This window comes from Nannospalax galili, unplaced genomic scaffold (assembly GCF_000622305.1).
Source record: "Nannospalax galili isolate Female #2095 unplaced genomic scaffold, S.galili_v1.0 scaffold1436, whole genome shotgun sequence".
Classification (NCBI taxonomy): domain Eukaryota; kingdom Metazoa; phylum Chordata; class Mammalia; order Rodentia; family Spalacidae; genus Nannospalax; species Nannospalax galili.
Genome location: NW_008338997.1, coordinates 430228 through 450247, shown reverse-complemented (window position 1 = coordinate 450247; position 20020 = coordinate 430228). Strand labels below are relative to the sequence as shown.

At 47.9% G+C, this 20020-nt stretch overlaps 2 protein-coding genes across 9 annotated transcripts; one reads left to right on the top strand and one right to left on the bottom strand.

Annotated features, from left to right (window-relative positions):
• Positions 1-91: 91 nt before the first annotated feature.
• On the bottom strand, positions 92-13026 carry Ccdc159 (coiled-coil domain containing 159). Of its 5 annotated transcripts, none has more exons than XM_029563783.1 (13): positions 12738-12874; positions 8399-8526; positions 8066-8295; positions 6541-6574; positions 5210-5292; positions 5039-5120; positions 3129-3318; positions 2359-2426; positions 2217-2293; positions 1769-1890; positions 1484-1566; positions 322-420; positions 92-163 (listed from the first exon to the last, which is right to left on the bottom strand). In XM_029563783.1, exons 1-13 carry the CDS (start codon positions 12740-12742, stop codon positions 108-110), a joined length of 1257 nt encoding a protein of 418 aa, XP_029419643.1. In that variant the 5' UTR covers positions 12743-12874; the 3' UTR covers positions 92-107. The 5 variants fall into 5 exon arrangements, with proteins under 5 accessions (XP_029419643.1, XP_029419644.1, XP_029419646.1 ...); XM_029563784.1 differs by having other exon boundaries at positions 8066-8132; positions 8422-8526; XM_029563786.1 differs by lacking the exon at positions 12738-12874 and adding an exon at positions 12597-12633.
• A 50-nt stretch (positions 13027-13076) lies between these two features.
• On the top strand, positions 13077-18767 carry Tmem205 (transmembrane protein 205). 4 transcript variants are annotated; one of them, XM_008833571.3, is made up of 4 exons: positions 13077-13196; positions 14153-14261; positions 14348-14511; positions 18420-18767. In XM_008833571.3, exons 2-4 carry the CDS (start codon positions 14162-14164, stop codon positions 18723-18725), a joined length of 570 nt encoding a protein of 189 aa, XP_008831793.1. In that variant the 5' UTR covers positions 13077-13196; positions 14153-14161; the 3' UTR covers positions 18726-18767. The 4 variants fall into 4 exon arrangements, with proteins under 4 accessions (XP_008831793.1, XP_008831794.1, XP_008831796.1 ...); XM_008833572.3 differs by having other exon boundaries at positions 13083-13207; XM_008833574.3 differs by having other exon boundaries at positions 13085-13186.
• The last annotated feature ends 1253 nt before the right edge of the window (positions 18768-20020 follow it).

The following is a 20020-nucleotide window of genomic DNA, read 5'->3' as shown; positions in this document are numbered from 1 at the left end:
CCCCCCAAAGTGCCTGAGGAGTTAGCTGGGGGGTGGGGGGGGGCTGGAGAGGATCCCAGGCTCTTGAACCAGCAGGAGCAAAAGTCCAGGGTGGAGGAAAGTCTCAGCTAGTTTATTTTCTCTCTGGACGGGTCTTCAAGGAAAGCAGTCCCGGCTGCCCAAGCTGTGGAGAAAGATAGTGGATCATTCCTTGGTTTGGACCAGGAGGACCCAGGACTGCCAGGGACCAAATGCCCAGATGGGGAGCCTGAAGGTCTATGCTATGGGACTCATAGTGGGCCAGGTGGGGAAGGGATGGGGAGGGACAGGGAGGGTCTGCACCAGTAGGAAAGGGTCCACTCTTGCTGAACGGCCTTTCCCAGTCAGAATCAGAGTCCCACGAGGGGTACGGAGGACTCAGGCACCAGTGCCCCTTGTAGCCTGTGGGAAGAGATGTGCCATACTGGACCTTCAGATCCTAAATGTGACCTTCTCTAGCAACTTCAGAATATGGATCTAGTGTCCCTTGATATGAAACTATACTGATCTGTGATTTTGACCCTCACATTTCTGGGTGACCAAATTATGACATCAATGACCTTTGAAATATTCCCTTAAAAAGAGTCCACAGAACCAAGCACGGTGGCACACATCTATAATCTCAGCACTCAGGAGGTAGATGCAGGAGGATGAGAAGGTTAAGGTTGTCCACAGATAGAAAGTAAATTTAGGCTACCCTGGGCTACTTAAGACCTTATCTCAAAAAAACAAGGGAAAAACGCTGGAGAGATGGTTTAGTGGTTAGAAGCACTGATTGCTCTTGCAGAGGACTACTGGGTTTGGTTCCTGGCACCCACATGGTGACTAACAACCATTTGTAACTCCAGTTTCAGGGGATCCAACACCCTCTTCTGTCCTCTGCAGGCATTGCATGCAGGTGGTGGTGCACTTACATACATGCAGGCAAAACACTCATACATATAAAATAAAAATAAATAAATCAAAAAATATTTTAAAAGCTGGGCCTGGTGGCACATGCCTTTAATTCCAGTATTTGGGAGGCAGATCTCTGTGAGTTCAAGGCCAGCCTGGTCTACATAGCAAGTTCTGGGCCAGGTGGGGCTACAGGGAGACCCTGTCTTAAAAAAACAAACAAACAAAAAAATGTAAAAAGCAAGGAGAAAAAAACCTCACAGACCCTGAATGTGGCCCTGAGTGACACCTATGTAAAACATCAAAGGACTATGTAGCCCAGGCTAGCCTTGAACTTGAGATCCTTCCTCACCCATCTCTCAAGTGCTGGGATTTAGGCCTTTGCAACCTCAACCAATCTCTCAGTCACTCCTTAACGCGACCTCAAACCAAGACCCCAAGTGATGTGACCCTCATTAGGACTTCTGAATGTGGTCTCCTATAAATGTAGCAAGGAATGACACCCTCACAACCCCCATCTTCCCCATGCCTCTTAACCCCACCCCATGACACACACATTCAGCCCCCTCACCCCTAAGACTGGAGGCTCTGGGTCGGGAGCCAGTGGACAAGATAAGACAGTTGATAGAGCTCTGAAGACTATGAACAGCAGACCTATGTGGAGACAGAGAGAGAGGGCCCCCAGGAGACACTGAGGTATCCAGAGTACCCCAGAATCAGGGTTAGGGCAAGGAAGGCCATGGTGAGGGTGATCCCTAGGAGGAGGAGAAGCAGCCTTTGAACCAAATAGGTTCCAGACTCCGTGGGGGGGGGGGGCAGGTCAGAGGAGGGTCAAGGATTAGCGGTCAGGCCTCACCATATGTCACACAGCTCCTTCTGTAGATTATCCTCCCAGCAGTCATTGCCTTCCACCAGAACCTCCTCTGTCTCTGGTCGTGAAGCTGGCTCATAGGCCTGCTGCTTCATCTTAGTCAGAATCTGAGGTTCCCCGGGGAAGAGATGGGTGCAGTGATCATCCATACTGGTAATCATGACCATGACCTATCACTTAAATTCCCAGCTGCATTCATGTCCCTCTTAGCAAATGTAGCTGTCTAAACGGGAGGGATACCTAGTTACCACACCCATTATATGGAGAGGCAAATCGAGGTCCACAGAGGCAAAGAGATGTGCCGAAATTCACACAGAAGTACAGAGCAGAGCTGGGATTTGATTCTGACCTCCCAGATGGAGGCAGAAGCTGGAGGCCAAGAAAGACTGCCATTCACACCATCTCCCACAGGTTCACCGTGTTCTCTGCTCACCTTGCGACATTTCACCTGTCTTTTCTGCATCTTCTGGATATTGAGAACATCTTCAGAGATCTCTTCCTCCTGGGCCTCTGTGGAGAGAGGGTGGTCAGGGGACAGGGGAAGCAAAGGGGCCCCAACCCTTCTGGGCACTCACGGAGCTTCCGGTAGATAAATGTCACCTCTTCCCGCACCAGCTCCAGCTCCTCCCACAGGAACTTCTTGCTAAGAGACCAGAAGAACCTAGACCTGCGCTCCAGGCCATTCCCCAAACCTCCCTGGCCTCCCACATCCCCGTCAGTGCAGCCCCTCGCTGCCCAGGCTCCGCCCCACGCCCAGGCCTCTCCCACTGGGCCCCGCCCACCACACCAGGCCCCTCCCTCTGCCTCAGGCCACACCGCCTCGGGGCTCTTCCCACTGCATAGGCTTGCCCGACTGCACAGGCTCCTCCCAATGCCTCAAGCTTCACCCACTTCCCAGACTCCAACTGCCTCAGAACCTGCCCACTGCCGCAGGCTCCTCCCACTGCCCCAGACTCCACCTAGTCCCAGACCCCACCCACGTCCCCAGGCTCCACCCTCTATTTTACCGTCCACATTCCCCTTCCAACCGCAGTCTGCCCAGGCTGCCGCTACTGGCCTCCACTCTTACCAGCCTCTCCGCCCTGCTCAGCCTCCTCCGTTTTTCGTTCCTCCTGGCCCTACCCCAATCTCCTGATCCCCTGGCCTCCTTCTCTAGCTTGCTATCTCCCTCACCTTCTACCTCCCCTAAACACACCCTCTCTCCGGCCACGTATCTCCTAGCGTCTTCTGCGCTCCTCCGCCTTGCACCCCCCAAGCCCTCCACTCCCCATCCCCACTACACTCGCTTGACCCTGGCCTCCCAGCTTTGTTAGAACCTCTCCTCTGCCCACCTGCCCACGCCTACCTGTCCCGTATCTCCTGGGCCAGCAGCTGCAGGCAGCGGGTGGTTCGGGCCCGTTGCATCTCCGCGCCATCCCTCAGTGTCTTCTGCAGCCCCTGCAGGCCTTGGGCCAGGGCTCCATATAGCTCTTGTCGGCCCTGCTCAGTGCTACCGCTCTCCTTCTTTCCTTGGCGGCTTGTGGGGTTCAACACCTCTGAAGAGAGGATGGGGATATTAATTTTCTTTTACTTTAGTGCCTGGGTGTATGTGATGTGTGTACATGTTTGTGTGTGCACCAGTTCAGATGCACATGGGTAGATGTGCATACAGAGGCCAGTGGTCAACATTGCCTGTCTTCCTCAATTGCACCTACTTTTTTTTTTTTTTTTTTTTTTTTTTTTAATTTTTGGTCTTTTTGAGGCAGGGTCTCCCTGTAGCCCTAGCAGGCTTGGAACTCACTATGTAGACCAGGCTGGCCTTGAACTCACATACAGTCGCCTGCCTCTGCCTCCCCAGTGCAGGGATTAAAGGCCTGTGCCACCACACCCAGCTACTTTATCTTTATTATCTTTTCTTTTTGAGACAGGGGCTCCCTGGAACTCACTATGTAGACAAGGCTGGCCTCGATCTCACAGAGGTCAGTCTGCCTCTACCTCCCAAGTGCTAAAATGGGATTAAAATTGTGCATTACCATGTCCAACTTTTTGTTCTTACTGTTGTTTGGGAAAGGGAGACATTGCTTTTTTGTTTTTAATTTTTATTTTATGTATTTGAGTGTTTACCTGCACTTACAGTGCAATATATGCATGCAATGCCCTTGGAGACCAGAAGAGGGTACTGGATCCCCTGGAACTGGAGTTACAGACTTCATGTGGACCATGAGAGTACTGGGAATCAAACCCAGGTCTTCTGAAAACGCAGCCAGTGCTGAGCCATCTATCTAGCCCTTTAAATTTGTTTTTTGTTTTTGTTTTTGTTTTTGTTTTTTTTTCCAGATAGGCTTACTAGCCCAGGGTGGTCTCCAACTTCTCATACAGCTGAAGAAAACCTTGAACACCTGATCCTCTGACATCTGAGTCCCAGTGGCTTTGTGTATGCTAGGCAAGCACTCTACCAACTGAGCCACATCCCAAACCCCAAGTAGGCTGGAACTGGATGCAGGCCAGTTTTGAGTCCAGTTTTCTCTAACCCCTGACCAGACTTTGGCCTCGAGCTCATTTTTTTTTTGTTTTTTTTTTTTTGTTTTTTTTTGTTTGTTTTTGTTTTGTTTTTTGAGACAGGGTCTCCCCATAGCCCCAGCTGTCCTGGAACTCACTATGTAGACCAGGCTGGCCTTGAACTCACAGATATCCACCTGCCTCTGCCTCACGAGTGCTGGAATTAAAGGCATGCGCCACCACGCCCCGCAAGCTCATATATTTTTTAATTTAAAAAATTTTTTTAATTAAGGGGGCTGGAGAGATGGCTCAGCAGCTAAGAACACTGAATGTTCTTGCAGAAGACCCGGGCTTGAATCCAAGCACCCACATGACAGCTAACAACTGTCTGTAACTCCAGTTCCAGGGGATCAGACAGCCTCTTCTGTCCTCCATGGTCATTGCACAACACGGGTGCACTTACCTACATGCAGACAATACACACATGCACATAAAAAAATTTTTTTAATTAAAAAAATTTAATTGTATGTGTTCTGCCTGCATATATGTAAGTGCAAATGTGTGTGAAATGCCTGTGGAGGCCAGATGAGGGTGTCAGATCCCCTGGAATGAAAGTGAATCTGTTAACTGCCATGTGGGTGCTGGGAACTAAATCTGGGTCTTCTGCAAGAAAAGCCAGTGCTCTTAACTGTGGAGCCAGCTCTCCAGCCCTGGAATTCATAAGTTCATCCTGTCATGCCATGCTTACCCTGACCTTGCCCTCAGTCTAGTCCTCACCTTCAAGCTGCTGGATCTTGATCTGCTGAAGGCAGCTCTCCTTCTCCAGCATGGTCATGGAGTGGTTCAGGAACTCGAAAGCCTGGAGGAGTGATAGGTCAGGTCATGGGGTAAAGAGTAAGGTGAGAACAGGGGTAAAAAGTGGCTGCTGAGGAGATGGGGGAGGAGCACCTTGGTCTGAGCCTGCAGTTGGCTCTTGAGTGACTCCAGTTCGCTTTGCAAGAGCTTCTGAGAATCAGGAATGGTGTTCTTGACTGTGGGCAGAGGCAAAGGTGAGCCAAGGCTGGGCAAGAACAAGATGGAATTGAGGGGGAAAGTTAGAGGAGGGGGAGGAGAGATCCCTACAACACCCAGAAGCAGTTAATGAACATGATCAGTGATACTGGGGAAGAGAAGTCGGGGGCCTGCAAGGTGGCTTAGAGGATAAAGGCCCTGGCTACCAAGACTTGAATTCGATCCTAGGGGACTCACATAGTGGAAGGAGAGAACCGACTCTCATAAGTTGTCCTTTGACCTCTACAAGTGTGCTATGGTTTCTCTCTCTCTCTCTCCTCTCTCTCTCCTCTCTCTCTCTCTCTCTCTCTCTCTCTCTTTCTCTCTCTCTCTCTCTCATACACAAATTAAATAAATAAACATAAATTTAAAAAACATTAAATCTGGGCATGGTAGTGCACGTCTTTAATCCCAGCACTTGGGAAGCAGAGGCAGGTGGATCTTTGGGAGTTTGAGGCCAGCCTGGTCTACATAGCAAGTTCAGGCCAGCTGAGGCTACAGGGAGACCTTTTCTCAAAAAGACCAAAAAAAAAATTTTTTTTTTAAGTAAGTGGAGGTAGCTGGGCATGGTACATGCCTTTAATTCCAGCATTCAGGAGGCTGAGCCAGAAAGATCTCTGTGAGTTCAAGGCCTATCTGCTCTACATAGTGAGTTCCAGGACAGCCAGGGCTACATAGTAAGACCTTGTCTCAAAAACAAACAAATAGGCAGGAGAGATGGCTGAACAGTTAAGAGCACTGACTGCTCTTGCAAAGGATACCTGTTAGGTTCCCAGCACCCACATGGTGGCTAACAACCATGGTAACTCCAGTTCCAGAGGATCCAATGCCCTCTTCTGGCCTCTGCAAACATTGTACACACCATATTATGCATTTACATATATGTAGGTAAAACACTCATACATATAAAACAAATTTTTTTTAAAAATTAGGGGCTGGAGAGATGACTCAACTGGCTGCTCTTGCAAAGGATCCAAGTTCAATTCCCAGCACCCACATGGTGGCTAACAACCTTCTGTAACTCCAGTTCCAGAGGATCTGGCACCCTTTTCGGACCTCTGAGGGCATTGCGCAACATCAGTACATTTACATATATCCAGGCAATACACTCATACTCAAAAAGTAAAAATAATAAATAAAATAAAGTATTTAAAGTATTAAACAATGTAAGTGGAGGTAGGCACTGGAATGTCTCCCCTCCATGGTCTCCTTGTGAAAAAAATACTTACCTTTTACTTTGGAAGAACCAGACTCCAAGGACTTCTGGAGAAAGGGGACAAAAGAAGATTGGAAATTTTATCCCTAGATTGTTTGCTTTGACCCAGCTTTGGAGGGTAGAACAAAAGTGGTTCTCCTGAGCCCTGGATATCTCAAATCAAGAGTGCAGGCAAAGTATCCAGGTGCATTCATGAACCACCCCTACCCCCAATCTCACCATCTGCACATGCTTAGAAGCATACGTGTGTGGTTCCTTCCATGTTTGTGGGCCTCTGGCTTGACCGACTAAAAGCAGTACCTACAATGAATGCCATCAGTGCTTGACACACAACCAGTCACATGAACACACAATTTTAGATGCAGTTATGACTTTCACACACCCAACCACAACCATACAGACATATAAACAAAGATACACCCAAGAAAACAAAAAACAAACAAAAAAATCAAACTTGGGAGCTGGAGAGATGACTCATCAGTTAGGAGCACACACTGCTCTTACAGAGAACCAAAATTTTCCCAGTACCGATGTTGGGTGGTTCACAACCACTTAAAACTCCAGTTCCAAGGGAACAGACACCTTTTTTTGGCTTCCACAGGCACTGTGCTCATGTGTACAAGTATATATACACATAGACACTATTTAAAACATTCAGGGGGGCTGGAGAACAGTTAAGAACATTGGCTGCTTTTGTAGAGGACCTGGGTTCAGTTCCCACCATCCACATGGTTAACAACCATCTTATTATAACTCCAGTTCCACCAGGTGTGGTGGCACAGACCTTTAATCCCAGCACTCAGGAGACAGAGGAATTTGGATCACTGTGAGATTGAGGCCAGCCTGGTCTATATAGTGAGTTCCAGCCAGCTGGTGCTACAGGGGGACTCTATCTCAAAACAAAACCACCACCAACAACAACAACAACAGCAACAAAAAAAAACATAACTCCAGTTCCAGGTATCCAAAACCCTCTTCTGGCCTCTTAGAGCATTGCATGCAGGTGACATACATGCAAACAAAACACATATACATAAAATTTTTTAAAAATCAGGCATGGTGTTATGTGCGTGTAATCCCATAACTTGGAACATGGAATCAGGAGGAACAGTTGAAGGCTAGCTTTGGCTACATATCAAGTATAGAGCCAGCTTGGGCTACAAGAGACAGTCTCAAAACAAACAAACAACAGATACCCAAGGGGCAGGACACTGTGGCACATGCCTTCAGTCCAAGCACTTGGGAAGCAGAGGCAGGCAGATCCCTGTGAGTTCGAGGCCAGCCTGGTCTACATAGTGAGTTCCAGGACAGTCAGGGCTATATAGTAAGATCCTGTCTCAAAAAACAAAGACACACAAACGGCATTCCTTCCTCCTTCTAGAGCACCAGAGAGGGTATTGTCCTAGGTGTTGCTGGTGTTGTCCTAGGTGTTGCAACTTGAAAGCAGGTCTCCTGACCTACAACCCCTTCTCTCTGCTCTATGGAGGCAGAGAGCAATTGGATTTCTGGTTAATGAGAGTTCCTCGGGTGGCGGCAACCTTGGCTGTGCTGTGGCGCTTCTTCACCAGGTCCTGGTCATGATAAGGTCCCTTTTGCAGGTCTGGGCTGGAATAAGAAGTAGCCTCATGTGGCTGAGACGCCTCGTCCCACTCTGACCCCAAGTCCAGAAGCCTTGCAACTTGCTCAGAGGTGGCAGGTTCCCTGATCTCTGGCTCCAAGATCCCGCTCCACCTCATCATACAGTCCAAAGACCTATCTGAAGAGGAACCTGGGGACCGGGGATAGAGTGAGGAAGAGTTTCCTTTAAGGGACAAATCACAACAAGCTGGTGCTTGCTATCCCTTCCTAGCCCTCCATTCCATAAGCCAGACCTCCAAGAACACCAGTAACTTGCCCCTCTTCTTGTTTGCAGGCCAAGATGTGATGGAGAGAGGGAGCGGTGAGCAGAGATGGATACACAGTCGTCAGGGTCCCGGGGTAGGCAACTAAAAGAGGGTTGCTGCAGACAGAAGAGGGGGATGAGAGGGGTTTTTGAGATCAGCCTTTAAGTCCAAATCCTTTTGTTTTGTTTGTTTTATAACTGATTTTTATTCATGTATATGAGTGTTTTGCTTGCATGTATGTAACTACATCATGTGCATGCAATGCCTATGGAGGCCAGAAGGGGGTGTCAGATCCCCTCGAACTAGAGTTACAGATGGTTGTTAGCTGCCATGTGGGTGCTAGGAACTGAACCCAGGTCCTCTGCAAGAGCATCCAGTGCTCTTAACCACTGAGTCATCTCTCCATCTCTGTTTTGGTTTTGGTTTTGAGATAGGGTCTCCCTGCATAACTCAGTCTGGGCTGGAACTTGCTATGTAGGCCAGACTGAACTCAATTTTACAGAGATCCACCTGCCTCTGCCTTCCAAGTGCTGGGACTAAAGACATGCATCACTATACTCGGCCTTTATTTACTTATTTACTTATTTATTACACACATTATATATAATTTACTATTATTTAATATATAATAGTATATATAATTATATATTATTATATATTTATTTATAGACTTATATTTATTTACTTGTTTATTGGCAAACAGAATACAACCATACTGTTTACAAAGAAGTTATCTGGTGAAAAAATATCACAGATTCCTTTTCACTATTAAGTAAGAATATTTTGTAGCCAGGCGTGGTGGTGCACGACTTTAGTCCCAGCACTCAGAAGGCAGAGGCAGGTGGATCTCTGTGAGTCCAAGACTAGCCTGGTCTCCATAGAGAGTTCCAGGTCAGCTGGGGCTATAGGAAAACTCTGTCTCAAAAAAAAAAAAAAAGAATATTTTGTAAATTACTTCTTTCAAGGTGTTAAAGAAGACGGACTATCACACTACTCATTACTGTGTTTTCTTAGTAAACATGGTTCTTTCTGTTTGGCAATAAATTAATTTTTCTATTTCAGGACAGAGGCTGGTAGCACCGAATCTGTTTTACTTGCATGCATTGCTTCCATTCACTCCTTCAAGAGCCCCAGCAGAAGGTGCTGTTTTAGATGCTGGAATAGGTTTCCTTCCTTATGCCCTACAGTGGCAGACAGATAGTTCCTGAGTAGGGGTAACAGAGTCTCATGTAGCCCAGGCAGGCCTCCAACTCTATGTGGCCAAGGATGGCCTTGAACTCCTGATCCTCCAGTTCCCACCTCCCCCATACTTGGATGACAGGCATGCACCACCACATCCAGTCTATGCAGTGCTGGGGATAGAACCCAGGGCTTTGAGCTTTTGAGCATGCTAGGCAACTGCTCTACCAACTGAGCCCAGCCCCAGCCCTCTAACTGCTTTAGAGTCTCACCAAAGGGATCCCTCAGAGATACTTCAGCATAGAAAGTTCTCAAAAAGACAAAAAAAAAAAAAAAAAAAGGAAAGAAGGAAAGAAAGTTCTCAGTGGTGATATGAGCCAAAGTCAGATGAAAGATGAATCCAACCTCAGAGATAGAGCTGAGTAATAAGATTCCAGAAGACCCCACATAAAGACATAAGGCGTTGCTGGGCAGGGAGGCACAACGCCTTTAACCCCAGCACTTGGGGGGCAGAGGCAGGTGGATCTCTGTGAGTTCCAGGCTAGTCTGGTCTACATAGCAAGTTTCAGGCAAGCTGGGGCCACAGAGAGCCCATCTAACAAAAATACATAAATAAGCCGGGCATGGTGGTGCATGCCTTTAATCCCAGCACTTGGAGGGCAGAGGCAGGTGAATCTCTGTGAGTTCAAGGCCAGCCTTGGAGCTGTGAGTTCCAGGCCAGCTGGAGCTACAGGGAGACCCTATCTCAAAAAAGACCAAATAAATAAATAAATACATAAAATAAACAAATAATAAATAAAAACGACTTTCTGCTGGTCAGCTCAGGATGACTGAAGGTGGGTGGGTGAGCAAGTAGCGGAGGTCAGTAGGCCAGTTCAAATGAAGCTTGGAGGCCAAGCACAAGAGCTTTTGTCTGGCACTGCAGGTACAGGGGATCTGTAGAGTATGAGCAGGAGAGACAGGGAATATCTGTCCAATAAAGCTATTAAACCATCTCAGGCCTGTGCTGGGCAAGTCAGGGAAAAAGAAATAGCTCAGCTCTGCATCTCACACACATATCTTCTCCCCCTCCTGTGAAGTCAGAATTAGCACAGATGGAGAATCTGGGCCAGGCCTGCCTTGAAAACCTCCAGGTAAAGGGCATCTCAAATCTCTAGAATTCTCTACCTGGTACCCTTTTTGTGTCTCAGAATTCATGGAAGACTCCTACAACCCTTCAGAACCCTACTCAGGGGGCTGAAGAGATGGTTCAGTGGGTAAGATCTCTTGCTATACTGTACAAGCATGAGAACCTGAGCACCACAGAAAAAGCCAGGTGTGATCATGTGCATCTGCAACCCCAGGACTGTGGAGGAAGGAGGCAGGCCTCCCAGCCTAGCTGACCAGGCAGCCTAGTTGCAGGTTCAGTGAGAGACCCTGATTCAAAGGAGTAAAGTGGAGAGTGATAGAGCAATCTCTCCCTCTGGCCTCTGAACCCACAGGCAGGTGCACCTGCATACACACTTCTGCATAGCCACACAAAAACAATTTAAAAAATTAAAAATGAATAAAAATACTACTAATAAAAAATTTTAATCCCTACTCAGCACATTCTCTGACAAAATATTTTTTTTCTGGTGCAGAGGATGGTGCCTGAGGCAAATGCTCTACTACTGAGCCATACCCCATGCTACAAATCTTTCCTAATCAACCCACACCCCCTTGGGTTTTTTTTGGGGGGGGTGCTTTTTGAGACAGAGTCTCCCTGTAGCCCCAGCTGGCCTCAACTCACTATGGAGACCAGGCTGGCCTCGAATTCACAGAGATCAGCCTGCCTCGGCCTCCCGAGTGCTGGGATTAAAGGCCTTCACTAAAATGCCCAGTCATCACACACACACACACACACACACTTTTTTTTTTTGAGGCAGTGTCTGAGTATCCCTGGCTGACCTGGAACTCACTCTGTAGACCAGGCTGGCCTCAAATTCACAGAGATCTACTTGCCTCTGCCTTCTGAGTGGCAGGATTAGAGACATATACCACCACGGGAATCCCTCCTCAGCCCTTTAAAAAAATAATTATATGTGTATTTTTTTGGGGGGAGGTATACATCCCACAGCCTATGTGTGGAGGTTAGGGGAACACTTTCAGGAACGGGTTCTTGTCTTGCACCATGTGGGTCCTGGGGACTGAACTCAGGTTGTTCAGGCTTGACTGCAAGCACTTGCACCTAATGAGCCATCTCATCAGCCCTGCAGTGCTCACTGCACATTCACACCAACTCATTCAGCTCTGAGCAGCAGCAGAGCATCATGGATAAGGGAGGAGACTCCCCAGCCGGATAGCCCGAGTTCATATCCTCTCTCTGCCTTCCAAGTTTGAGAAGGGTTCCTAAATTTTATGCGCTAGTCTCCTGAACCATTACAAACGAGATATTAGGCAGGGCATCATGATGCTCCCCTCTAATTCTAGCACTCAGGGGGCAGAGGCAGGCAAATCTTTGTGAGTTTGAGGCCAGCCTGGCCTACAGAGGGAGTTCCAGGCTGGCCTGGTATACATAGTAAATTCCAGGCCAGCTGGGGCTACATAATGAGACTGGCCTCAAAAAAAAAGGGGGAGGGGACGGGAATGGAGAGATGGCTCAGGGTTTAAGAGCATGTACTGCTCTTCCAGAGAATTTGAATTAAATTCCCAACAACAACATCAAGCAGGTGACTGACTGACAATCATCTATGTAATTCCAGCTCCACAGAACCCTCTGGCTTCTGTGTGCTCTAGTCCTAGTACACATACGTACACACACATCTCTCCAGCCCCATAAAATAAAATAAATCTAAAAAAAAATTAAAAACTGTAAAAGAAAGGGATATTATGTATTTTACTGGGTTCAGATTACTGATTACACTGCTTGGTAAATGAGAGTGGAAGCTAGAATTGTTCTAGAATGTGATATTCTCGAGGCTCCAAGGCCCTGGAAGGGTTAGAGGGGAAAAGAAAAAAAGGTATTTCAGAGTTTCAACTGAGGTACCTGAGCTCCCCGTCTCTGCTCAGTTGAATCTTCTGCTGTCACCTCCCGGGAGAATTCTTTAGGGGAGAGGGAGGGGTCATCGCCCTGAGCACCGCCCCCTGGCCTGTCAATCTCTCGACACCCTCTTCTAATCCTACCTACCACATACGACCTGTTCAGGCTCTCCCATCAGGGACCGCGAAGCCAGGACCCAGCTATGACGCGGAAGTTTTGATCCCAAGCGGATACCATCATAGGAAAAAACGCTGGGAGGCCAAAGGTGGAGTCACAGAAACGGGCGTGGCCTGCAGGTAAGCCCCGCCCCTCAAAGGTTTAGTGGCAGAGTTCATGGACGCCTGAGTATCCGCGGAGTTATTGGATGAAATTGGGGGGCGGGAAACGATGTGTCAGGATGGTCTTTAAGAAGCGACTGGTCAATCTTTAAGGGGCGGGGATGAATGAGGCAAATCTGTGAGTTGATTGGCTGAGCCTGGGCTAAGAGGCAGGGCGAGAGCTGGGTGTGCGGAAAGAGACCTGCGCGGACCCACTCTTAGGAGGGAGTGTGCCCTGAGCTGTGCCCGGGTGGCCTGGGTTCTTGTGTCTCCAACGCCGTGAGCTAGGGTGCTCCAACGGTGGGGTCGGCATGCGATTTGGGGGTCGGATGGGGGCCCCTGGGGGTGCTTTGGAGTGGTCCTAAGATATCTCGGGTTCCCAGATGAGAGCTTTTGTCTGTCTGCACTGGACCCCTGGGGTGAGCTTTGACAGTCACCCATGATCACCAGTCACCACGGGATGTGGACTTGAGCTGCTGGAGTTCAAAATTTTTGCGGAGGCCTGTAAAGTGCAGTGAATATTGGGGCTTAGAGAGAGCCTGAGATTTATTTTTCTAGCTTTTTTTTTTTTTTTTTTTTTGAGACAGTCTTGTTGTGTATCTGAGGCTGGCCTGCAGCTTCCTACGAATACAGGGTGGCCTTGAACTTCTGAACCCCCCTGCCCCCACTTCCCCATTGCTTGGATGACCCACGTGCACCACCATGCCTGGTTTATGCAGAGCTAGGGATGGAACCGAGTTCTTCCTGCATGCTAGGCAAGCACTCTACCAACTAAGCCGCATCCTCATCTGGGGCCTGAGTTTTGTTTTCGGGGACTCCCTGTAGCCCCAGCTGTCCTGGAACTCACCATGTAGACCAGGCTGGCCTTGAACTCACAGAGATCCCTCTGCCTCTGCCTCCCAAGTGCTGGAACTACAGGCGTGTGCCACCACACCCGGCTGAGTTTTGTTTTTTTTAAAAAAACAGTCTCACTCTAGCTCAGCTGATCTCAAACTCATAGCCATCCTCCCACCTCAGCCTTCCATGTGCTGGTATTACAAGTGTGAATCACCATGCCAACCTACGAAAGTTTTTTTTTTTTTTGATACTCTAGCCCAGGCTGACCTAGAACTCAGTATGTATTTTGGGCTAGCCTCAATCTTGTAGCAAGTTTTTCCTGGAGCTCTGCTGCAGTGTTGATCCTGGCCCTGGGCACTGGAGGCAAAGGTTGAAGGTTAGGCTGAGTCACTGGTTCCTCCTTCTCAGGGCTGCAAGATGGAGGAAGATGGTGTCCCAGGAGGCCTGATTAAGGTGGTCCACCTGATGGTCTTGTCTGGTGCCTGGGGCATGCAGATGTGGGTGACCTTCGCCTCAGGTAGAGACCCTTGACCCCTGCTTGTGGTGGGACAGAAGTGGGACCCAGGAGTGTCCTAACAGCTATGTGTGGTTTTCACCCCCCAGGCTTCCTGCTCTTCCGGAGCCTTCCCCGACATACCTTTGGGCTTGTGCAGAGCAAACTCTTCCCTGTGTACTTTCACGTCTCCTTGGGCTGCGCCTTCACCAACCTCTGCATCTTGGCTCCACAGCGTGCATGGATCCACCTCACATTCTGGGAGGCCAGTCAGGTATGAGGCCTCAGGTGCCACCATGCTCTGCAGGGTTGTCTTCAAGACTCCAGGGACCACCTATGAGGACACCGTTTCTTTTTATTTATTTATTTCTATGTGTGTAGTGTATGTATGTCTGTGTGTACATTGTGTAGTGTATGTATGTCTATGTATGTACATAGTGTATGTAGTGTATGTCTATGTGTGTACATAGTGTGTAGTGTGTGTATGTGTGTATGTAGTGTGTGTAGTGTATGTATGTCTATGTGTGTATATAGTGTGTGTAGTGTATGTCTATGTGTGTACATAGTGTGTGTAGTGTATGTATATGTATGTATGTAGTGTAGTGTATGTATGTCTATGTGTGTACATAGTGTGTGTACGTCTATGTGTGTACATAGTGTGTAGTGTGTGTATGTGTGTATGTAGTGTGTGTAGTGTATGTATGTCTATGTGTGTACATAGTGTGTGTAGTGTATGTATGTCTATGTATGTACATAGTATGTGTAGTGTATGTATGTCTATGTGTGTACATAGCGTGTATAGAGGCCTGAGGATAATATCAGGTGTTTTCCTCTATCACTGTCTTATTTATTTAGACAGGGTCTCCAAAAGAACCTAGAGCTCTCTGATTCAACTAGGCGGGCTGGCCAGCAAGCTCCAGGGATCCTCCCATGTCCCCAGCACTGGGATTAAGAACTACCATGCTTGACTTTTTACATAGACACCTGGAAATTGAGCTCAGGTCCTCATGCTTGCATGGTGAACACTTTACTGACTGAGCCATCTTCCCAGCCCCTCATTTTATTATTTTTCACAGTGCTGGGGAAGGAAGTCAGGGCCATGCACATGCTAGGTAGGCACTCTTCCACTGAGCTATAATACCAGCCCAGGTGACAACTTTTGATCCCTGTAGAGTTTTTGTTTAGTTTTTTGTTTGTTTGTTTGAGACAGGGTCTCCCTGTAGCCCCAGCTGGCCTGGAACTTGCTTTCTAAGACCAAGATGGCCTTACTGGGTGTGGTGGTGAAGGACTTTAATCCCAGCACTCTGAAGGTAGAGGCAGGCATATCTCTGAGTTCAAGGCCAGCCTGGTCTCCATAGTGATAGTGAGTTCCAGGCCACCTGGGGCTACTGGGAGACTCTGTCTGAAAAAAAAAACAAAAAAAACCCCAACAATAAAAAAAAGACTAAGATGGCCTTGAACTCTCACAGAGACCTACCTGAGTGCTGGATTAAAGGTGTACACCACCACTCTAGTGTTGGAGGGGGTTTGTTGTTTTTATTGTTTTGTTTTTCTTAAGACAGAGACTTGCATTCAGCATGTGGAGGATGATTTTTTAACTTCTGATTCTCCTGTCTCCATCTCCTGTGTGCTGAGATCACTGGCCTGACCATGATACACAGTTTTATGCATGGCTAGGGGTTGAACCCAGAGCTTCGTGTACACCAGGCAAGCACTCTTTCAACTCAGCTATGTCACCAGACCTCAAGTGACATCTTTTTTTAAAGTGTTTTATTTATTTATTTTGAGACAGACTATCCAGGCTAGACTGGAACTCACTATGTAGACCACAGAGATCTGCCTGCCTCTGCCTCCCAAGTGCTAGGATTAAAAGCATGCACCACCACCATGCTTGGCATGACATCTTTTTGAGAAAGAGAAAAAAATACCTCTTATACCTGGTAGAGACAGAGCTGAGCACTTGGTATCTTTGAGCAGTGCACAACCTGCACAACTCTCTGCAACAGCCGTCTCTGTGCACTCCTATCTCCTCCATTGGCTCCTGCTTCCTCTCTTCCTAATACCCAGGCCTTCTGCCAAGTTGTAGTGAGTCAGCTGAGCTACCGTGCTGACCCAGTTCATTGTTTAAAAGGTAGCCTAACTGGGAATTTAGGGTGTTCCCTACCATAGAGTAAAGAACCATGGTTACATCTCAAATTTCTCCACCCTGCTCTCTGCTCTTGTACTCCTTGGTGGGTGGGTGAAGCCTGACAAGTCTTTCAAGAATAATCTCCCAGCCAGATGAGGTAGCACACACCTGTCTTCTCAAGACTTAGGAGGCTGAGCCAGGAAGATTGAGTGAGATCTAGGCCAGCCTGGGCTGAAGAGTGAGACCCTATCTCAAAAACGAAAACAAGCAAGGCTATGTGGCGGTGCACACCATAATCCCAGCACTTGGGAGGTAAGGGCAGGAGGAGTAGGAGTTCAAGACCAGCCTCAGCTAAGTGAAGAGTTTGAGACCAGCCTGAGCTCCATGAGATCCTGTCTTAACCTGCTCCCCTCAAAAGACTAATCTCTTAATGACAGAAAGGATTGTGGGTAACTGGCATTTACCAAGCATTTGATTCATTTCCTATGGGCCCCTTGCCAGGTCCTGAGATCTGAGGTCTGACATAGGCCCTATTTTAGGCTGCTTGCATTAGGGGGACATGAGGGGGAAATTATGGTTATCTTAATTTTGGGGAGAGAAGATGAACAGGCCTGTCTTCCCAGCTATTTGGGAGACTGAGGCAGGAAGACTCCAAGTTCAAGGGCTGCCTGGGCTACATAGTGAGTTCAAGGTTTGCCTAGGCTATAGAGTGAGTTCCTTTCCAGCCTGAGCAACTTAGTGAGACCCTGTCTCCATGTAAAAAGAGGAGCTGGGGTGATATCTTGTCAGTAAAGTGCTTGCTATGCAAGCATGAAGACCTGAATTTGAATCCCCAGTGCCATATAAAAGCCAAGCACAGAGGTGCAAGACTGTAACCCCAGCACTGAAGGTGGGAGTCAGAGACAGGCAAGCTCCTGAGGCTCACTGGCCAGCCAGCCTAGCTGAATGGAGGAACTCCAGGCAGTGAGAGACCCTGTCTCAAAAAATTACATGGAGGCTGACTGTGGTAGTACACTTTTAATCCCAGCACTCAGGAAGCCAGGCAGGAGAATCTTTTGTGAGATCAAGCCCAGACTGGTTTATATGGAGAGTTCCAAGCCAGCTAGGGCTACAGGGACACCCTGTGTCAAATACAAAAATAAATAATAAATAAATGAATAAATAAATAAATAAATAATAAAAGATGGAGGGCTGGCAAGATGATTCAGCAAGTAAAGGCACTTACTACCAAGTTTGTCGAGGACCTGAGTTTGATCTCTGTGAACTACATGATAGAAGGGAGCAAACTGTCTCCTGCACGTTTCCTTGGACCTCCACATGTGTGCCTTGGCATATACATTCACATTAAATCCAAATAACTAAGTACAATCTAAAAATTAAAACATAGGACTAGAGTGATGGTGGCTCAGGGGTTACTCTTCCAAAGGACCCAAGTTCAATTCCCAATACATGTCAGGTAACTTACAAACTGCCTGTAACTTCAGCTCCTAGACACACATGGATATAGTCACCTACAGACACGTAGACACACATACATAATTAAAACATAAAAATAATCTTTTAAAAATACTTTATTATTTTTATTTTATCTGTATGAGTGTTTTGCCTGCATACAAATGCATCACATGCATGCAATGCCCAGGAAGGCCAGAAGAGGGTGTCATGATATCCTGGAACTGGAGTTACAGACAGTTGTTAGCCTTCACGTGGGTGTTAGGATCCTCTGCATGAGCAGCCAGTCCTCTTAACTGTTGAGCTCTCGCTCCAGCCCAGTAAATCTTAAAATTTTGTTTTGTTTTGTTTTGCTTTGTTTTGTTTTGGAGAAGAGAGGTTCTGTTCTCAGGGAACATGGGGGGAGACCAGACCCCACCCTAAGTCTTAGATTGAGCTTTTCCTTAGCAGGTACTAGTTTGAGGCTCCACTTTGGGGCTCCCCAACCTGGGTTTAGGAAACCCTTGGGGCTGTGAGGATGCAGGTCCACCCTGGTCCGTTGGTCCTCCCTGCCTCAGACTCTCTCACCTAGTCCTTATCCCCTACCCCATCCCTCCCCTCAGCTGGCCCTGCTGCTCCTGAGTCTCACCCTGGCTACCATCAATGCACGCTGGCTGGAGGCCCGAACCACAGCTGCCATGTGGGCCCTGCAAGCTGCAGAGAAGGAGAGGGGCCTGGGAACAGAAGTGCCAGGCAGCAATCAGGGCCCTGACCCCTACCGCCATCTGCGGGAGAAGGACCCCAAGTACAGTGCTCTGCGTCAGAAGTTCTTCCACTACCATGGCCTGTCTTCCCTCTGTAATCTAGGCTGCCTGCTGAGCAATGGGCTCTGCCTTGCAGGCCTTGCTCTGGGGCTACGCAGCCTCTAGTACACATCTTGTATGTGTATCAATAAATGCTTTTTTGTTGAGGCCTGTGGGTTTTTTTTCCACCCCAGATGCCAGGTAATGGGTGTCTGTCGGTCTGTGTCTGTGTGTGTGCGTATTTGCAGGGTAGCACTCAGACCCTCTGTTTCCCCATTCCATGATGCTTTGGAGTGTGGGCGGTTGCAGCCCCAGCCTTTCTCCTATAATACTGCCCATTTATTGAGCACTTTCTGTATGCCTGGCAGGTGCTGGTCTGACCCCTTAGACAAAGTAGTCCCACCTACTGACATTGGACATGGCACTGTGACTTGCTTTGGCATATGTCCCTTCCAAGAAAGAGAGCCAGCTGCATTTCCCCCTTTTTCATAGCCAGCAAACCTAGGTGATGGGATGTCATGGTGACTTTGCGGGCTGCTTGTTACTGAGCATAACCCAGCTCTTCCTCACTAATGCACTTCAGCTCAGTTTGTCCATGTTGGAGCTTTGAAGGTAGCTCTTGTTTCACTAACAGCATCTGGATGAACAGAGAAATTTAGATTTCTGTATATCTGTGTGACTGTGTATGTTTCCTTTTTTGAAACTTGGTCTCCCTTGTAGCTCCAAGTGACCTAACTTTCTATGTAGGCCTTGAACTCACAGAGATCCTCCTGTTTCTGCCTCCTGAGTTCTGGGATTAAAGGTGTATACCACCTGCTACTCTCATTTTTTAAATTATATGTGTGAATGTTTTGCTTGCATGTATGTGCACCCATGTCATGCATTGTCTGTGGAGGCCAGAAGACAGCTTTGGATTTCCTGGAACTGAATTTATGGACATTGTTAGTCACCATGTGGGTGCTGGGAACCAAACCCAGGTCCTCTGGAAGAGTAGTCACTGCTCTTACCATCTGAGCCATCGCTCCAGGCTCCCCTCACCTACCTTTTTGAGACAGGGTCTCACATAGTTCAGGCTGGTCTCAACTTTGAACTCCTGAATCTCCGCCTGCCTCCACCTCCCAAGTGCTGGGATTACAGGTGTGAGCTACTGTGTGTGTGTGTGTGTGTGTGTGTGTGTGTGTGTGTGTTTTGTGTGTGTGTGTGTGTGTGCGTGATGCAAAAGTCGGAGGACAACTTATGGGAGTTGATTCTTCTACCGTTTGGGTTTCTTGGATCATACTCAGGTCATCATATTTGGTGGCAGGCAACAAGTGCCTTTACCAGCTGAGCCATCTCACAGGGCACCTCTATTTTTTTTTTTTTTTTTTTGAATGTCAAATCTTGCTGTATGGCCTTGGGCAAATACTTGCCCTTTTTTGAGC